At 34.8% G+C, this 21669-nt stretch overlaps 2 protein-coding genes across 6 annotated transcripts in view; one reads left to right on the top strand and one right to left on the bottom strand.

Annotated features, from left to right (window-relative positions):
* Nucleotides 1-10947, top strand: part of LOC138704497 (CD82 antigen-like) — a 259118-nt gene extending 248171 nt beyond the window's left edge. For both annotated transcript variants that reach the window (XM_069832424.1, XM_069832423.1), the window contains exon 8: nt 4072-10947. In XM_069832424.1, the coding sequence (XP_069688525.1) occupies nt 4072-4215 (144 nt within the window). In that variant the 3' untranslated portion in view covers nt 4216-10947. The remainder of the gene's footprint in view (nt 1-4071) is intronic.
* Nucleotides 631-21669, bottom strand: part of MED14 (mediator complex subunit 14) — an 82965-nt gene continuing 61926 nt past the window's right edge. For 3 of the 4 annotated variants that reach the window (XM_069832420.1, XM_069832418.1, XM_069832419.1), the window contains exons 25-29: nt 21179-21313; nt 20404-20538; nt 15110-15373; nt 14821-15033; nt 631-4219 (exon numbers count right to left, since the gene is read on the bottom strand). In XM_069832420.1, coding sequence (XP_069688521.1) covers nt 14836-15033; nt 15110-15373; nt 20404-20538; nt 21179-21313 — 732 coding nt within the window. In that variant the 3' untranslated portion in view covers nt 631-4219; nt 14821-14835. The remainder of the gene's footprint in view (nt 4220-14820; nt 15034-15109; nt 15374-20403; nt 20539-21178; nt 21314-21669) is intronic. The other variant, XM_069832422.1, reaches the window with a different exon arrangement.

Genomic DNA, 21669 nt, shown 5'->3' with positions numbered 1-21669 from the left:
ACTGCACAATTCTTTTGTTTTTTTCATACTTTGATAAAACTGGTTTGAAAAATATTAGTAACCTTTTTTATACTTCTATCAGATATTTAAGTTCTAATAAATCTTGTTGTGGTTCCTTGTAATTTTTGTCCAATTGTGAGTTCATTTTCTTATAAAATTTTAGAAATTTAGAGCTGGCATTTTCTGATAATATTTGTGGTCGTTCACGTATATATACCTTTAATTCACTTCAGGACTGCAGAAATGTTAAGTAGGAAACTGAACTGTTTGCAAAGAAAACAGTTGTTGACTTCTTAAGTCCCATGAACTGAACTTTAATTTGACTTGCTGGACTTAAACTTGAGTGCAATTTAAATACAGTAAGTACTCTAAATGACTTACGAATTGAATCACTTGACTGAAATTTAAATTAAGTTTACTAAGTGATTTGAAACTTTAAACGCACAACTCGTAATTGAAACGAAATTAAGTTCCCTTTGTGATTGATTAGAGACTTGAACTTATCACAAAAATAAGTCCTTTAAAAACTTAAGTCGAAATTAGGTACCAATTCAGTATTATACCATTTGTAGGAACACAAAATATAAAGAAAGATTATCATCTACTTACAATCAACATATAAAGCAAAAAGACAGAACAAAATATTCATCTAATTAGGAGATTGAATTCATTATGATACAGGGTACAAAAACAGCGCTAATATAAAAATTCACACCTGAGAAAAATTAAGATAGACATCTTAGGATTATTAAGAACAAAATCACTACAATTGGTAATAACTAATCTTATGTTAAGGAGTTATAATACAATTATATTAATAAAATTAGAGATTTTGTAATGTTTAACATTTAAGAACAGTTTTTAGATTTAGTACTGTAACATCAATTACACCAGAGACAGAAATTTTATAGCTTGTATAATAATATAAACGAAAATCTGCTCAAATAATTTTCCAGAGAAAATGCAAAAGATGAATCGCAAGAGAGATGATGGATTCTCACAGGTCATAGACTTGAATTCAGGACTTCAGCATCATAGAAATATGAATTAACACGTAGATAGAACTGAGTGACATGACTCGGCGGCAATGCACTAGACTCTCATTTGGAACTCCTGGGTTTAAACCCCAGGGCTGACCAATCTGACTAGGTTTTTTTTCGTGGTTTTTCTAGTCACTAACAAGCAAACGTTCTGACGGGGGCAGATAAAAAAGTTATTTTTTTTTCTTCCACCATGTTAATAATGTCAAGAGAAGTGCTTATACAAATTTTCGCCACTCGACCGCAATTAAGAGGCCGTCCAGAAAGTGATTTTCCCTGGGGCTGTTTATAGAAAAAAGCACAATTGCATGGAAATATTTATTGAAACAGATACAGCAATTGTTGTGCTATTTGTCAACATATGCTCCACTGGAATTGAGACATTTGTCATACAATGAGAACAATTTTTGTGTCGTAGAAGTCAGCCGCCTCAGGTCGGAACCAGCGTTTGACCTCTCTCTGTCCATCCCATGATATGAGAAATGTCTCAATTCCGATGGAAAATATGTTGAAAAATAGCTCAACAATTGCTGTGTATCTTCCAATAAATTTGCCCAATGAAATTGTGTTCTTTTTCTGTTAACGGCCCCTGTCAAACTTATTTTTTTACGGCCCACGTAATTGCGGTCGAGTGGCCAAAATTTGTACAAGCACTTCTTTTGACATTATTAACACGGTGGAAGAAAAAAATTTAACATTTTTATCTGCCCCCATCAGAATGTTTGCTTGTAAGTCAAAATGCCGGGTTGGTAGTTTCCTTATCACGAATGCCAAACATTTATTTACAGTTACACAACAATAAAACTGAAATAGATAATGTCTAAGAAGGTGTCTACGTAAGCGACAAAGTGAACTGAACTTCAAGGTTTCACATAGCACTTCAAAACAGATGTCGCATTATGACCATAGTTATTAAAGCAACAATAAATAAATAGATAAAAAACACGTACATAGAATGACTCTGGTTAATGATTGTGTTTATTAAATTAATTACAGAAATTATTATCTGAAATAAAACCCTGGAAAAGCAGGAACAAGTGAAGAAAACAGTTTTGTGTTTATGTACAAACGTTTATTATATAGAATTTTTGTTACAACTTCACTCATTACTTTCTTTTGAGACAACATTTCATATTTAATCCTTTCTATATACATTAGCATATTATACAGAGCGTTCCTATGCAGACTGGTCCAGGTTGACATGTTCCGTTGGCTTACATCATGGTAGTGGGAAGAGCCTGTCCCGAGGAACTAAAGTGGGATTTGCCAATAGTATCGGTCCTCAGTATAGGTATCACCAGCATTCTTGAAGAATAGCCTTCAATCGAGAATCCAACTAGCGAGTCTCTTATCTTACCAGCTTCGTTGCAGTAATCACTCCTTGAATCATCCTGCTGGTTTGTTAACATAATCAACTCTCATTATTCATTCATCTAGAACAAACGTCTCAATAGGGCCTCCTCGGAGCAGTTCCTCCTCTCTCTCTTTCTTTATGTGAAAGTGGAACAAGATGCGGGAGCAGTTCGTGTATCTCTGGATGACGTCATTGACCGCGACGTTTGAATAGACATCTGCAACCGCTATGATGTTGTGTCCATCTCCGAGGAAAGAATGTCCTTATTACCGCAAATGTATGAAGAAATAAAAGCTTTTATAGGGAAAGTGAAATTGTGGGAGTCGCAAGTTTCAGTGGGTAACTGTTACCATTTTATTAATCTAAAATTGTTACCTAATTTTAATCATGACCAGTGTAACAAATATAATGAAGTACAGAAGGACTTGAAAAAAAAAAATTTGAAACCAGATTTAAGATTGTTTCTGAATTTCTAAGATGTTTTGGTTATTTTTAATTGTTGAAAACATCACGAACTATATTATTTAACTATTATTGTAATTAATATATTAATATTAATAAATATTATCATAAAAATCCGTACTTTAACAACCAACAAGTTTAATTCTAATTTTATTATTATTTAATTGAAATTTAAATATAGTGTAAACTTAAAAAAAAAGGGAGATACCAAAAACCATTTACTAGAAATGAAGTATTGTTATTGTTTAGTCAACTGTCCGAAGACAGGTCTGAACCTCACAAGTGATACCAACAAGGCACCACTAAAAGACAACTAGGCCAGGAGATAATGGGGTAAGGTGGCCAGTTCCTTGTGCTTAAATAATTACATAACATGTATGGTTCTTCATGCTTCAGATGTCTTATTTTTACTCATTGATATATCATTAGAAAATAAAGTTATTATTATTATTGCAAACTACTTAAGAAATTTTATTCCTTCCGAAAACAACCGTCTATTGTGGCAGTACAACTCAAAAGTGCAGCTTTGTGGCATTTCTCCCGCAACAGTTACAACTTAGCTCACTCATGCTTGTAATATGAATCAACGATCGGCTATCTTCGGGTATTGTGCTTATCTCTTCTGCTGACTACGCTATCTACATTTGCTCTCTGTAACAACTTCATGCATTGGCCTTGAGACGCCTGATCTAGAATGCCGATCTGAATCCGTGTTTTAGTCGTGTTGTATGGATCCTCAGGAACATTTGAACCCACATTTCGCTCGCATATGTTTTTAGTAAAACTTTTCAGCATGAATGGACCTGTCCATCTGCTGATATATGACTACTCACCACCTGCCAACAGATTTTGTTAGGTAGAGAGTGAAGTAGGACCAGTCTGCATAGGAATGTGTACATAGAGAGGATATGCATATATATTTTTTCTATATATTCATACAGAGTTAACGTTTCTTTGTCCCTCTGTGTTAATAAAACTGTCAGTCTACTGATATTGCGAATATCTATTCCCATAAATGTACTCGTATTAGGGACTCTGATATAAAATTCTGTATTGGGAGTAGAAAAAGTGTACATTTTCACAGTTCTAAGAGTTTCTGTTAATAATATGAAATTTATATAAAATATAACACAAATTGAAAATTAATATTGACTGCTGGTTATAGTTTTGTATGAGATGAAAATGATTTTTGTACCCTTTGCTGATGTTTTCCAGGGCTGCTATGATGCTTTTGTGGAGCTCATCATGGAAAATATTAACATCGCAATCGGAATAGGCATCGGTCTAGGGCTGATCCAGTTGCTGGGCATCATACTGGCTTTCTGCCTATGTAGGTCCATAAACGGATACATCAAGTGAAGAACTGGAAGCAAAAACAGTGTGTGTGAGATTCAAAGATGCTGTGATCCGAGAAGTGTTTATCTGAAGGCCATGCATTTATATGATATGACACCTAAATAGAGTGAAAATCGAGTGTAATGCTACACATTTTTTACTGTCTGAAATAAGCTTTGTGTATGTAAATGGATTTATGTAATTAGACAAAGAATTTGAAGTGTTCCCTAATAAAGAAAAGAAATTAGAAGTGTAAATGCGGCTGATATAATGCAGGAGTTTGCAAGAACTTGTTCGAATGCATTTTTTTTTTTCACTCATTTTTCGATGTGAATAGGTTTGATGTTTTAATAGATTATTCATTCTTAAAAGTTTAAGAATCATAGAATTTCAGTAGAATCTGGAATCCTTTAAAGTTGAAAAATAGAAATACATACTGAATGTAAAATACACATGTTAACTGAAGTTCCTTATTTAATAGGAACATGATAATGTAACTTACTTTGTGTTTTAAAATAACGGAACTTATATTTTGTATCATAAAGAAAACAATGCTTAACTCGATAGACTAGGGACCTGCACTTAAATCATTCCTGGTTTTCAAACAGAGAGCACAGACTTACTGATCTATTCAAGAGACCAAATAATTATCAACTTTGTTACAATAATTGATTGCATATGTTATCTGGTACAGCCCATAATAGTTTACTTCTAATCTTAATAATACTGTGTATAGTAAGTTCGAATTCCACATTAATCATCATAGATTTAGCAACGATGGAATTTAGTTTGCTGGCTTCCTTTGTGTTCTGAGTCAGATACCACGGTGCAACTAAGACAGACATAATTGTCACGTCTACCCTCTTCTCATTGCATTCTTAGATATTAAATACATAGAGCTATTCCATCTCAAATCGACCGAAATACGGAGAAAATTGACCTTACAATTTCTAAATACAATGAAACTTTTTTTTGTATGTAGAGAACTATGATACAATGCTTTGTGCAAAGTTTGAGGCATCAGAACTTCATAGTGTTTAAATTAAAAATATTTAAATTTATCGTATTTTCATAAACTTAGCAACTTTAAACTATTGTAGCTCCGAAACCCTTTCACCCAATGATCAAAATCATGGTTTATTTTGATGCTGAGAAATTAAAGTTTATATTGACATATAAACAGGTTTTCTTACTTTTTATGGAAATGGAGAAATTTAGATTTTTCCTCATTAAGACGCCTTTGGCTAGAAAAAAATATTTTAAAAATATATAATTAGATTCAGCATTGAAAGTACAAATAAAAACATAGTTTTTACTGATGGTATGTTGATAAGAAAGTATTGAAAATAAATAGTACGCGCGTGAAGTAACCAGCTGACTGTGACACGGGAGCTAGCCAAGACAAACAAGGCCAGGAGACAAACACATGATGTGTCGTCTAGCAGCGCATGGCTGTGCTTGCTTATCTTCATCTCTCGGCCAGTGCGTGCGGTACTGCGCCGTTCAAGTCTAGGCATGTGAAAATAATCTATTTAATGCCTTCGAAACTTATTGCTGTACCACTAAGCAAACAATGCCGAATTCCTCTTAATAATGCAAGGTTTTTTTCTTAATATTTTTTTACATTTTTACAAATGGCCAAAAAGCCTAAAAGCAAGTAAAATCAGATTATCTGTCTCTCTGTGTACAATAAAAATAAGGATTACTTCTTAACATAACCTACCAAATGTCAGCTTCAAAATGAGCTCTCGTTCAATGTTCTGCAGTAAATGGTTCCAGAGTTCTGAGCGCTGAAAGAGGCTTGTTTTTATAAAATACGCTAAATTTGTCGGTCAATAATACGAAAACCGTTTGACTTTCGATAGTATGTTTTTGAAAATGCACTCCCCTCAGCACCTTGTATAAGTAGGGAAAAAATTAGAGTATACAAAAATGCGAGGTTTTTTTACTGATCGATTTCATATGGAATAGCCCGTACATTCTGGCAACATCTACTCTGTGTGTTCTGTTAGAATAGCTGAAGCAATACACGCTCCCATTGTTGGGTTCAATGAAATCGGAGCTGTCCTTTCTATCTTACCACCTTTAATTAACATTTGGCTTCAAGGCGGTCTTGCCTTTGATTTTGGATGTTAATGTGGAATTCGAACAAACTATACATTATAATGAATCTTGTATTATTTTGGACATACAAGTAGAATTTTAAGAAGTAAAAGTTCTCACTGCGCAAGACAATATCTCCAACAGTTTATTATATCTTATGCACAAAATTTTCACGTTGAGAAAACTGAATTGAACTATCAGATTAAAAACAACCAAGAAAATTAATTATCTTTCACAATTTAAACAATTTGAAGACAAATGTACAACAATGCTTTAACTTTTCTTTTTTAGAATTAAGTTTATTCAAATGTTTATTTTATATAATAACAAAAAGCAACGAGGATGATTAAAAACTGTATACTCTCTGACACAAATACAAGATGAATATTTTTTTATACTTGTACCATAGTGATGACATTTATGGTCTTGATCTATACCTGATTCAGAATCGGTTATAATGGTGATCTGCTTTTCGGATATCATGTCCCACTTTATTTCCTACTGTTTCTTGCTTTGTCTGTCAGAGGTCTCAGCAGCCTCACAAGATGTCCAGGAAAGATACTGTATTTTCAACTGAGAAGTTGATCTGCTAGACTATCTGTCTGCAATGCAGGAAACTGATGAGGCAAGAAATAGCTGGTCGGTAATTTTGCCTGGGCCAGGCTTCTTCTGTATGGGATCTCTGATTTTCGAAAGAAGCCATGATACAGATAGAATGGCAGCATATTGACTGCTAGACCATCAAGGACAGCTATAGAATAAGGAGATTATTTCTCTTGAATTTAAGTTTTTAACAAATACAGGGTGTCTTTGTTATTGAAGCTTTATTACCATTTGAAGGCTCCTAAAGGTTTTTTTTTTTTTTTTTTTTTTTTTTTTTTTTTTTTTTTGTAAAATAACATGAAAATGACCAACTACATAGTTGATATTTAATTTTGAATGTAATACAGGGTCATTGAAGCACACATTGTAAGACTTAATATGCAGTGATCTATGTTATAAATTAGAAAGTCTTAAAATTAAGACAATTTTTGCATTATGAGCAGTTGAGTCCATATATAAGAAAACCTACAGAATTGTTCCAGCACGGTTCAGAATCGATTCTGAAATGTCTGCTCATGTGCGTTCCAACAAGACTAGAACTGATTCCGAACCGATACTGAACTCCCAGTTACCTGTTCTAACTTGCTTTTTTAACTCGTTCAGAATGAGTGAAATTGATTCTCGATTAAGAGCAGGAACTGGCAATTCTGAACTGCTGACACATGCGCAGATGGTTAATCTGAAATTAAGGTTAAAATGCTTCGAAACTGGGCTGGTTAAAAGAAAAAAAAAAGTCCATCATGAGTGATTTTTAAGCCGATAGTGATATATTTTATGATGAATTAAGTTCTGCATATGAATATAATTTTAAAATGAGAAAAAACTCCGAAGACTGCCAAGAAACGTTCCAACAACGTAAAATCCCGGACTAGTTCTGAGACCGTACACAACTGGCGCATGCGTCGAAGAAAGAAGTTCGGTATTAGTTCGTAACACATTCTGAATTGCTTGTTGGAACAAACCTTATACTGTTACATAGACACTGTAGAACATATAGAAAATACAAAACGAATATCAGTACATTGTAACAATAGTTGTATTGGCTAGAACACTTGCCTAAGTAATGGCAGAAAAACAATTGCCATCAAAGGGCCACACTCTCAAAATCATTTTTCAGTGCTCTCATGACCCCATTGTTAACAGTGAATCTCAGTTCAAATTTTTTGAATATTTGTGTGTCATGGTATGTTTGAATTTAATACATCTTGTGAAAATGTATGTAAGTTAAGTGCTGAAATTATTTGCTCTTGTTCAATATAACTAAAATTTATGTCTGGCAACATTTCTTGCTAGTTTGTGAAGGTTAGTAACAGGTATAAACTCACTACTGAGGTTATATATAATCTGATGTTACAATACAGAAAACAAACATTATGATTATCATCATCATCACTTGTAATGCGCGAATGAGATCACTCTAATCTCTTCAACAAACATATTCTTGCTGTAAGCATCTTTCTTTCTCGAGTATCTACTGACCTAGTTTTCAGAGGTTGATATTTCAATGCTCGTTTATTCGCTACTGAACTACAATAAAATCTCATCATAACAAAGGAAGCGAATATTGCATCGCTATGCATTTATGAATGTCTACTTCCTTTCTTTATATTGTCTGTTAACATTTTTTATCTGTAATTATGAAACTTCGTTATTAATACATCATAAAGTACAATATATTAGTCGTCTATAAATCTGCATAGGTAAGAACAGTATCGTAGTGAATTTAGTATCGCACTCATTGTTTCACTGCAGAATGGCCTCGAGACTGCTTTGAAAGACAGCCAGTCACGAAAATCTATGCCACATGTATTTGTTTATATGTGTTGTCAGTCCTAAGCTGAATTTAGTTAAGCAATATTTTGATCTGGCTGATGATCAAGATGCTTTTCCCCCCGTTACCTATGTTACAAAGTTTACAATGTGAATTCAGTCAACTCATTCCAAATTCTGTGTATAGATATGAGAACTGGTGGCAAGCCATGAGGTTTCAGCCACATTAATTATTACATTTCCTTAAATTTTATATTAGAAAGCAGGACAAATTACCATACTGGCCCGAATCTAGTACGACCTCGAATATAATATGACCCAAAGTTTTCAGACGTTCTTTTTAGGAGAATAAAAATACTACACTATATACAGTGCATTTAGAGATAGAGTGGACTGCAGTGGCCTTGGACTGGGCGAGAGTTGCCGCATCTACTGCCAGATTTACATGTAAACAGCCGACAAGTCCGCTCTATCTCTAAACGCACTGTACACATTAAAAATGTTATAGAATGAAAGAAAACTAATAAACTGTACAGTCATCTCTGGTAGTACCGTAATTTCTTTCAAATCCTTCATTACTACCCAATGCAGTACCTCACTGGTGGTTAGGCTGCGATTGTTGACTAAATAAATAGCGCGCACTGCATCTTTGTATAGTCATCTGTAATTATTTATAGACTTTTGTTTTCGTATTTTACATGAATTTACTAAACCTCCAAACAAACTTTAAACATGTTAAAATAAACTTAACCAATGTATAAGAAAGAGTATGACAATATTACGGTACTGGTACGGTAACAAAAATCGGGAATAGGGTAAATCAGATTGAACATGTGACCTTAACAGAGCTGGAGGCCCAGTCCTGTATGTGTTACAGAAGAAGACGCTGTGCGATAGGTTGATACTACAGTCTGTGTGACATATAAGTAGACTTCTTTCACACTTGAAACAGCTTGGCCTCGATTATAATATGAGTCCGGTTTTCGCATCGTATTAGATTTGGGTCAATACAGTATATTCTACTTTAAGGCATTTTTAAATTGATCCTACAGAACTATGTGGTAGATTTTTCACGTATACTGACCATTAAAAATAAATCTTAATAATAGCTTTCAAAAAAATAAATAATATTTCCAGTCTATACTACAAATCTACATCTCAAAATTTAATTACTTAAAAATAGCTATATTGTAGGTATAACAATATTACTATTAAACATTTCAATATTAAGAAAAATAACTGAAGATGTAGTAATACCAGCAAACATTTTCCACAGAATAAACATACATTAAAACAACAAAAAGTTCTTTGGATGTCGCAATATGTATATACAGTAATATTGTTTGTCCGAATACTAGACATAGATAATTCATGAATGACGTTGAGTTGCCTTTCTCAGTAAAGTAATAGCATACAAAATGAAAGTCTGGGTGAAGAAAAGATTTTTCACCACACACACTTCCATAATGGCTTTGTGGTGCACTTGGCCTCTTATATAAATGAGTAAAAGAAGGTCTGAATGTGGTGCTGACTACAGCATCTACTATTAGTGCTGAGGTCAAAGCATGGGAGTTCTACCTCCCTGTTTCCTGTACGCCCAATGGCATCTATATGGACATATTAACTTTTATTTCCTCTTGCATATTTCTTCATATGAAACTCACCATTAGAAGAGTTTTGTTAATCATGTTAACTCAAAACGTATTGTATTTATGACAGGAGATTTCTTTCAATCTTCGTTACTGTCGCCACTCAGCAAAATTAAGAAATATGTGTTATATCCCTTCCATTGAAGATATGTCCTTACATGTAAGTTAAAGGAAATTTTCCCCACACAAATTTGTGCTTAGAAAGATATTGTAGATAATTGAACTGTGTATCCAACTGCCTCAAACAACACATTAACAAATGATTTGTAAATACATAACTTTCCTGATGTAATCATTTGTCTTTCGGTGTCATTGCAACACTTTGTACAGTACTGGTGCTCGTACAAGTGAGCACAAAACTGATCTACCCTAAGAGACTTCAAATCCACTAGTGCCAACTGGTTGATGTCTGAAGTTCAAATGAATGATAAGGGTGCCTAAAGAGTTGGATTAACATCTATTAATGTGATCTTACATTGTTCTCTCAGTTAAAAAATTGTCTGTTATAGCTAATACATTTTCTACATACTTTGTACATACACTCATTAAGTCATAAGAGTTTATATTTTGTGTACCCAATATACTGTATAATAAACAATTTGCATATAATAAAATCTGTGCTCTTGTCTTATTCTATTGTGTTTTAGCATGAGTGAATGAATTAATGAATGGGCAGATGAAATCTAAGTATAACGAGCTATTCTTATTATTACCAGAGTCTAGTATAAACAGTCACGAAGCTCAATACATAGTAAATATGTTGTTGTTTTCTAATGCCAGGCGTTTGACAATAAAGTCATTTGACCTCTTGCACTCCAATATTTTTCAAAGATATTATCATGACTAGCCACTGAAGCACAGATTTTGAGGTGTTCCGAATCCATTTCTTGGTTTGAGTTGCACAATGGACAGTTAGGGGACTGATATATTCCAATTCTATGCAGGTGTTTGGCCAAACAATCATAGCCTGTTGCCAATCTAAATGCAGCTACAGACGATTTTCGTAGTAAATCGGGAATTAACTGTGGATTATGATGCAGAGAGTTCCATTTTTTCCCTTGGGATTGAGTTATCAAATTTTGTTTGTTGAAGTCTAAGTATGTAGATTTAATAAATCTCTTCATAGAGTAATACGTAGATTTAGTAACAGGTCTGTAAGTAGCAGTGCTGCCCTTCTTTGCTAAAGCATCCGCATTCTCGTTTCCCAGGATTCCACAATGGGATGGTATCCATTGGAATACAATTCTTTTATTGAGTGATATTAATTGAGAGAGCATTTTAGTTATTTCTGCTGTTTGAGATGAAGGTGTGTGTTTAGAGACTATTGATAGAATAGCTGCTTTGGAGTCTGACAATGGTGTTCACTTAAATCGGCTACAACTTGCTGCCATTTACGTAGTAAATATGCATCCATAGATAGTTGCTAACCACTAGGATCACTAATATCGCCTCATTACAGACAATGCGAAATAGTACTGGCACAGTCTATTGTTCCTAGCACCCTCACAACTCAAGCTTCGTGACTGTATATACTAGATTGTGTTATTACTATAGAGGATTTCACGTTAAGAAAAAAGCATTGCGCATATGGAGCTATTCCATCAAATGACCAGTTGCCATAGAAACGCCTACCTACCACAATGTATTAGGCAAGGCCCATAAAACTAATGCTTTTTTCTTAATGTGCAATCCTCTTATAACAAGGGAAAATTTTCATTGCTCTCTCTTCAGATTTTAACAATTGATAGCTTATTTTATTGCTCTGAGAGACCTGAATCACAATATAAAATGAAAACATGCTGAAGTTGTGATTAAAAGAGTGTAAATAACGTTACAAGAATCACGAAACAGTTGTATGTAAATATGTAATGGACATGGCTTTCGACAGAGATTGACTTAGCTCAATGGATAGCATGTTTAGTAGTTATGTAGGAGACTGTATTCAAATTGAATACACATCTTGTCATTTTTTTTCTCTTATAATAATTTTTTATTTTCTTGTGTACCGTAATCCTATTTGTTATTTTTTATTGTTCTTACATTGTTTAGATTCTGATGGCAAAAAACGATGTTATTACTGTCTAAATTAATAAAATAAAAGTGTTTCTTACTTATTTTCTTGCAAACAAAACAATTTAATTCTGCAGTGAATGATAGTGGAAGGTTTCATTACTGAACAAATGATCAAAACAACACATATCGTCGCATATGCTACAAAAAGATAAATGCCAATGTCACACTTGAAACATATTTTCCCTTGTCCACACCTGTGGAGTAACGGTCAGCGCATCTGGCTGCGAAACCAGGTGGCCCGGGTTCGACCCGGTCGGGGCAAGTTACCTGGTTGAGGTTTTTTCTGGGGTTTTCCCTCAACCCAATACGAGCAAATGCTGGGTAACTTTCGGTGCTGGACCCCGGACTCATTTCACCGGCATTATCACCTTCATCACATTCTGACGCTAAATAACCTTAGATGTTGATAAAGCGTCGTAAAATAACCTACTAAAATTAAAAAAAAATATTTTCCCTTGTGCTCTGTGAAAGCATATATTCTTCATATTTTCAAATGGTTCAGCATCAACATCCTTACATCCAGCATATTGTTCAGCTAGAATCAAGTGACGAGGGATCAGTTTATTTCTATCGGTATTCAGAAGTCCTGCCCTCTACATGTTTTTGTTCTAAAAGAACAAAAAATGCGACTAACTAACTGGTAGAGCCATGCCAATTATGGTATAATTATAAAATATTATAGTATGTCGATTGGCATGTAGTGATTTTTAACTACGATTTACGCCCTTTAGAAGCAATTTCGGCATATTTTTAAAGTTGTTTCTTATTCTCGTTTTCATGAACTTCGAAATGAGCTATGTTTCATTAAAATGTGAAAGGAATGTGATGAAAAGTTTCCCTTGTAAAAAGCAATTTCTTAAGCATCAAAACTGTCTCAAGGGGGGGGGGGGGAGAAGGTATACATGAAGTACTGTAATGTAAAATATGTAGTTGTTTAACTTCTTCCAGGGTATATTTGCAGCTATCATTTAAGAATGCAATTCGGAAGGAAATTATCCTGTCCCTTCACTGATAAACGAACAATGTCACAATGCTCTTAAGGGTGATGTCATTGTCTGATTCACTGTATTACTACAAACTTTAGTGTTATCTATACTAATAATAAATCTGTAGCCGAAATTTTTCTGGTAATTTTCGATTTTCCAAAATTGGTCCTAACATATATAATTAACCACCCTGAAACCGAAAATAGCTTTTTTGAAATTTTTGTTTGTATGTCTGTCTGTCTGTCTGTCTGCTACCTTTTCACGCAGTAATGGATGACCGGATTTCGATGAAAATTGGAATATAAATTAAGTTCGTTGTAACTTAGATTTTAGGCTATATGGCATTCAAAATACATTATTTAAAAGGAGGGTTATAAGGGGGCCTGAATTAAATAAATCGAAATATCTCGCTTATTATTGATTTTTGTGAAAAATGTTACATAACAAAAGTTTCTTTGAAAATAATTTGCGATAAGTTTTATTCCTTGAAAAATTTTGATAGGACTGATATTTAATGAGATAAATGAGTTTTAAAATTAAAATAACTGCCATCTAAGGCCGTATAATGAAATAAAAAACAAATGACTTCGTCTATAAGGGGCGTTGGACAGCAACAATCGAAAGCTAAATTAACTGATTTGTATAATTAATTATTATTTCACCATTGGAAAGTGTCGTTTCTCTAGACGGACATAATGCTATAATGTTATTATAATTATATATAATATATTATATATATTATATGTAATATATTATATATTATAATTATATTATAATGTAATGTTACTTCTGATATAATATAATATAATATAATATAATATAATTTAAGTTATTTGAAGGGTTCAGAACCATAGTGGGTCAGCCATTTACTGAGTACGTAGAAAACAAGGGTTAAAATTAAGTTATTACCATAATTCATTGGAAACCTATAACAAGTAAAATAAAATATACACATTAAATCTAAATGATATCAATCTTCATTAAACTATGGTTGCATGTAATAAAAATTAAGAAACATGTTAAAGGAATTGTCATTGCACCAAATGAGTATCTCTGGACCAAAATGATCGCATTTTAATTATTTGGATGCAATTTAAATTAAGTAACATATTAAACGATTTATCCTTCTATCAAACACGAATGTTCCCTGGATCAAATGTCCTATTTTAATTATGTAATTACTTTATATTTATTTCTAACGGGTGCAGCGGAGCTTACGGGTACGGCTAGCGGCTAGTTTTTATTAAAAGTGGTAAAGGAGAATTAAAACCACAGATGCACTCATCATTTCCTTCATTTCAAGTAGAAACAGCAATAAATTTTGCAGTAATATACTGAAATAGATCGCTATCCACCTCTAATGGAAATGTGACATTGTTTGTTTTTCCCGTGTACCCTTCAAATCTGGTTTCACAATTACAAAAAGATTAAATACTTTAGCTCACCTGTATCTCCCTTTATCATTGAGGACCCATCATGGGATGTTGCCCCATACCGATTCCGACAGGGTACGGAGGCTGTGGTGGGCCTCCTGGCTGCTGAGGCGGACCACCAGCACCAGGTTGTTGTGGTGGCATCCCCACCACTCCACCTGTCATTGGCGAGTGCATCTGCATGGCCGGAGAAGGCTGCATTGTAGGAGCAGGGGAAGAGGCCACCTGTAACAGACACCCAATGACACATCCAACAGAAACAGTAGACGACCCTGCAGCTGCTGAAGCAACTTAATCTTACCTGTGTTGGAGGCTCCGACGGCAGGATCAGGTTGGCAAGCAAGTCCCGCACGGCTGGGAATAACGAACACTCACTGTGGCTCACACCAAACTCTGCAAATCTCTTCAGCTGGTGACTGGCTGCTGTTGTAGCTGATGCTGGACCAGGATCTCGTTTCTCTGCCAGTTGTGTGAGATTTGTACTCACATCGTATACCAAGGGCAGAACAAGCGAAGGTGCCTCCATGGTGGATGGATATGGGCCTCCGACACGAGTAATTTGCAGCTGAACGAAATGTATATTATAATTAATGAAACTGGTAAAATACAACTGCTACATGATGAAGTTGACTGCTGAATTATAGTACTGGTAGAGTAACATGAAAGCAGTTTTATTTTTAAGAAAAATTGGTTTTAAAATCTACAGATCAGATTTCAGTGTTACAGCAAATTTGGCAGTGTTATTTTAAAATTACGTAACCTTTATAATCCTGGCATAAAATATTAAACACGATAAGAATGTTTTAGCATTCCAGCATCAATTTTCAGTTCTTACAGTTTATTTACAATGAAACCTGTTCAAGACGGAAGTGACATGGTCCTAATTTCGTTTCCGTTGTGAACAGGTTTCCGTATTATTCAGGTGTGACATTAAAATGGAATATTTTGTCATTCATATACATGAAAAACAAAATGGCATGCCGCAAACTGCAAGAAGTACAAAATATTCTGTTTAACACTCGTCACAATAAATCAGCTTTCTGTCGCTTATTACATTGGTGAATCATCTTGATTAAAATCTCATTTTCTGTATAAATATTATCGTAACTCACTCATTAGTCATCAAACATTACTAAAGTTTACTAATCTCATTCTATTTAATATCTAACACCTATACTCTAATACTGTACTGCATATCACTGCACATTATTAATTAATTGGACTAGGAGCCATCTATTAGAAGCCTGAATTCTGGTTTATTTAATTTCTTTCCCAGTTCAATAGCTTGCTTTGCAGAACAGATCCAGAAATTGGCTTGGTCTTTGAAAGGTCATGAAGAACTCACTCTCACAACAGTTCATTTATTTCCACGTAAACAGTTGCTTTCTGGTTCCTTTCGTGTCACCAATATTGGCCGCACGCCACTCACTCATTATGATCTTTATTTTTTAAAGTGTCACACCTGAGTTTTCCACAACTGTACTTCAATATTATTTCACATAGACTTTGTTTCTAATTTTCCTTTATCTCGATAACTTTTACTTCATCACTTAATGTTAATGCCACATTTTATGCAACTTTTTTTTTACCTGGAAATCACTACACTTGCGCTCTGTTTAGCTACGACAGTATATGGGTGTGAAGCATTGAAAATCTTTGAAAGGACTCGTCTGCCTAGTCACCAGGGTAATAAAATTTATGACCGACAGGCCAACACACCCTCTTACCCTCTACAATTTTGCAAAGAAAACTTGTTTTTATCTTAGTGACCTACATATTTCGTATATTCCTTGAAATTACACGCTGTTTCAAAATATAGTTACAAAATACAGTGTGTGTCCAAAATATTGTTTTTGTTTTGAACAGTAGCAGACAGTTTCCGTTTCCACGTTGGACAGTTTCCGTTTTTATTCAGGAAAAATTACACATAATACATACAAATTCCGCCGGGACCAATAAATTGTTCCGAAATAGACAAGATTCCGGATTGTTCAGGTTCCGATTTGAACAGGTTTCACTGTATATAGATTTTAATACATGCTTGTATTCATTTATTGACAAATGGCGGAACGAAATGTGCCAGTGAAAATAAAAGAGAAAACAGAAGACTGAAATTATGAAACTATTACTTAAAAATACATTACTGTTAAAGAGATCAGCACAGTGGTCACAGAATAGGAATTTTTTCTTAAAAGGAATTATTTCTATGTTCGTCCATGATCTGGAATTTATAGTCCCATTGCTCTTATTTCTGGCAGCCAATCAGCTACATTTAAACATGTGCGTCTTGCCATTTGCTGCAGATGACATTATGCACTTCCTAAGGTTCTATAAATACTTAATATAATCACCTGCGTTCGCACTGCCCCCTCAAACTTGTTGCAGAAAGCACACGAGGACGTTATTGTTTTATAATTTTAATTTGTACTCACTAGCTAGCTACCTAGTTAATAAATAAATATTCCGATATACTGTACCATGGTCAAGCTTTAACGGGGGAGGAAGTAAATAATGTGTCCCATAATCATGCCCCCATCCCCCTATAACTCCGCCTTTGCATATTACGTCAATTGTGGTTTTGTTATTTGTATGTATTTACTAAAGATGTTATTAATTGGAGAAAAATTTGCTCCGGCGCCGGGGATCGAACCCGGGTCCTTGATTCTACGTACCAAGCACTCTGACCAGGGGCGGCTTTCGAAGGGGGGCTGCGGAGCTGCAGCACCCCCAGACATTTGTGGCTAGTGTCTCGTTTTATGTTGTGAAATACATTTAATATACAGTATCTATTTAGCGGCTCGAATTTTTTTAAATTTCGCTCTCATTGACATGCATGCAATCATTAGTGAAGTCACTTCCTCCCCTGGTGCTGCCAGAGCGAAACCAGAGACAGGGAATATGGGTGAAGCCACTTCCTCCCCTGGAGCTGCCAGTCTCGTCTCGGATGCTTTGCGCGTTAGTTTTACCCCTCCCCCTGCTGCCCCTTGCCGTGAATCCAGAGTTTCCAGGCGCTGCAAAATTTGCAGCAGTTTGTCAGTAGCGCGCAGTTTTGAACATATTTTCTTTAATGTTGTGAGTATAACAAGTGCAACAGTGTTTAATTCTGTACAATATTTGCAGTCTATTCAGTTCAGTACCTTGACAATTCAGGAGAAATGTGAAATTAAGTGCCCATCAGTTGAATCTCATAATGGAAAGAGCCACTATACAAAATACAAAGATCCGCATATTTTTTTGCTAATTTATCGAATCTGAAACATCTAACAACATCACAATAAATGAGGCAAGCACGGAACAGTGCACAGTTGAGCAGCGAGATCTGTGAAAATGAAAACCCTAAAAACCGTCGTAAGGTAGAAGGGATTCAGACAAGGGTTGCGGCAGCCAAGGAAGTGTGTGACCTCATTATCACACAAGCTAACACCCGACTCCAGTTCATAGATCATCTGATATTATCTTCTCTTCTGTGTCAAGAAAAATTTGAATGTTACAAAAGCTCATTTCCTGAAAATGACCTAAATATATGTGTGAAGCTTTTTCTAATGTTCGATAAAGACAAACTAAAAACGGAACTCACTGTGTTGTATCAGAGACAAGAATTCAGAAATATCAGTGACGCAGACAAGCTCTTGCAGTTTCTTCTATCTGAGAACTTGCAGGCCTCATTTTCAGAAGTTGTGAAACTACTACGCATAGCTATCACCATACCAATGACAACTTCCGAGCCAGAACGTTGCTTTTCGTGTTTGAAGAGAGTAAAATCCTATCTCAGAAATGCGATGAGAGAAGTCAACGCATTAGCTATGTTTTCCACTGTAAAGATTATGTTAAACGACATACCGGATTTTAATAAGAAGATGATTCAAAAGTTTGCAACCTACAAGGCGCATGGAACTAATCTTTAAATAAAATACGTTGCTTGATTTATTTTTGTATGCAGCTCCCCTTAATTCAATGCCCACGAGCCGCCACTGACTATGACCACTGAGCTACGGCGAATTCAATCCACAGCACCGGATCGAACCTTCCTCCTACAGTGTTATTTCCCTTTTGTGGTCTGACTCCAAGTTAGGCATATATGTTGACTATATATTAAAAGTATTTATTTCAGTCACTGACTTCACAGCATATGTTTAACATCTTAAACATATGCTGTGAAGTCAGTGACTGAAATAAATACTTTTAATATACAATACAGACTTCTCTGAAAACTATAAAAATGAATTGCAAAATATATGTTGACGTTTATATTTCAAGTCAACTGCCATTATATTAGCAGCGCACTCAGCTGAGTGACTAATGGCCGGGATTCCGCAGTAAAGCGCACAGCAATCTGTACAGAATAATGTACTGCTAGCTGACGAATTTACTAAAGATGTTATTAATATTAATTGTCACTATAACAGATATTATTCTGTTGGACCAATTAATAACATCTTTAGTAAATTCGTCTAGCTAGCAGTGTATTATTCTGTACAGATTGCTGTGCACTTCACTGCGGAATCCCGGCCATTAGTCACTCAGCTGAGTGCGCTCCTTGTATAATGGCAGTTGGCTTGAAATATGTTGTTGTTGTTTTCTAATGCCAGGCGTTTGACAATAAAGTCATTTGACCTCTTGCACTCCAATATTTTTCAAAGATATTATCATGACCAGCCACTGAAGCACAGATTTTGAGGTGTTCCGAATCCATTTCTTAGTTTGAGTTGCACAATGGACAGTTAGGGGACTGATATATTCCAATTCTATGCAGGTGTTTAGCCAAACAATCATGGCCTGTTGCCAATCTAAATGCAGCTACAGTCGATTTTCGTGGTAAATCGGGAATTAACTGTGGATTTTGATGCAGAGAGTTCCATTTTTTCCCTTGGGATTGTGTTATCAAATTTTGTTTGTTGAAGTCTAAGTATGTAGATTTAATAAATCTCTTCACTTGAAATATAAACGTCAATGTAAATGCTCAACTTGGAGTCAGGCCACAAAAAGGGAAATAACACTGTAGGAGGAAGGTTCGATCTGGTGCTGTGGATTGAATTTGGCGTAGCTCAGTGGTCAGAGCGCTTGGTACGTAGAACCAAGGACCCGGGTTCGATCCCCGGCGCCGGAGCGAATTTTTCTCCTCAAATATTATTTGTATGTATGTTTAGTCAGCAGTCCAAAGACTGGTTGGAATCTCATAAGTGACACCAATGAGTTAGTTTTGTACCTGTTACTTTTCTGTACCTCCAGTTTCTGTAAGAGCGATAGAACAGCTCTACCTTCATGGTATGTAAAAGGTTATCCTCACCTTCACTGCAGACACCCCAGTATGTTACAATAACAGTGACGATGACATTGATGAAATTAAAGCAGAAGAAGAGGCAGAACCCAAACTATAGTCTGCTCCATCAGTATCTTTGTGCACCGCTAACAAGTTAGCCTATTTCTGAATAGAATTCATGATACAAAACTAAGCAACAGAAAAATACTAATAGACTAACAGCAAAACATAATGATTGTGTTTATCAAGACTATTCTCCAAATTTAGTTATTTCATCAGTTTCATTGTATTATTTTCTCTTATCCTAATTAAACTTAGTAAAAAATTATATTTACGAAGAAGAGGATCTTGGTCCTGCAGACTAGTACAGCTGCCATTCCAGTTGGCACGATTGGCGTGGCTGATGGTGGAATCCGCAAGCTCCACTGCACGGCCCATTTCAGTTGTTGCTGTTGTACAAGTCCCGGCACCTAACACAACATTTTTCATGTTACTTCATTCTCTACTAAAGTCATATATGGGTCATTCCATGTCAACTGGTCTCGTCTCTAAAGAAATTATTTTCCATAAAAAGTCTATTTCTGTATGTTAAAATACGCAACATATTCCAGAAGACGTGGATATATTTATTATTTATTCTAATGACAGGCACATAGATAACTTATCTCTGATCTAAATATAACCTCAAGATTAAAACAATAAAACTAGATACAATTTAAAATTAAATCTGAAAAACTAAACAAAACATTATGAGACGGAAAACACTGCAAATTAGTATAGACAGTATTTTTTTTATCGGCAATTAACATTTTAATATCCTCTATTTATTTATTTATTTATTCTGGTGTAGTTAAGGCTATCAGGCCTTCTCTTCCACAACACCAGGAATACAAATACAATAATAGAAATAAACAGAAAAAAATACACTATATACAAAGTAAAGCTACAAAAGAAACAAAGGGAGAGAGAAAAAAAAACACTATAAACAAAGTAAAGCCACACAAAAAAAATATACACAGGTTGCAGTCACACAAAAAGAGAAAATATTGAATTTCGACCCTAATTGTCAGAGTAGTTTAACAAGTACAAGTACAAGAAGATGAAACTTACCAGTTCAAGCTTCATGATTTGTACGAAGTCTTTCAGGACATTGTATGGCACATTCAACATCCTTCCAAAACCAGACAATGCATTCGGTTTATAAGGGGGAGCAGCAGCTCGTGTGTCAAAGAACTTCTCAATGATCTAAAACAGGAAGAAAAGATATCACACTTCTTTAAAATACCAAATAAAAATGAAAGTAATGTTTCTGTGTTACAAGGTGAACCATTAACTGAATAATCATTAGAATATTGGCTTATTATTCTACAGACACGATCTCAAATGCTACCAAGTACAAGTAGGGTTTTATACAGGGTGTATCGAAAATGGTGCACAAAACTTCAGGTATGGATTCCTCATAATGTAGAGAAAAAAAAAGGTTATATCAACATGGGTTCGGAAATGCTTAGTTGCCACTTTATAACGGTTACAAACAAGTACATTAAAGTATGATTGTGTGTTGGAATTAGTTTATTAATGATTCAGTCAGTGTACATTTG

This window comes from Periplaneta americana, chromosome 8, assembly GCF_040183065.1.
Source record: "Periplaneta americana isolate PAMFEO1 chromosome 8, P.americana_PAMFEO1_priV1, whole genome shotgun sequence".
NCBI lineage: Eukaryota > Metazoa > Arthropoda > Insecta > Blattodea > Blattidae > Periplaneta > Periplaneta americana.
Note: the sequence above shows the minus strand (reverse complement) of the source record. Positions and strands in the feature narration are given on the sequence as shown.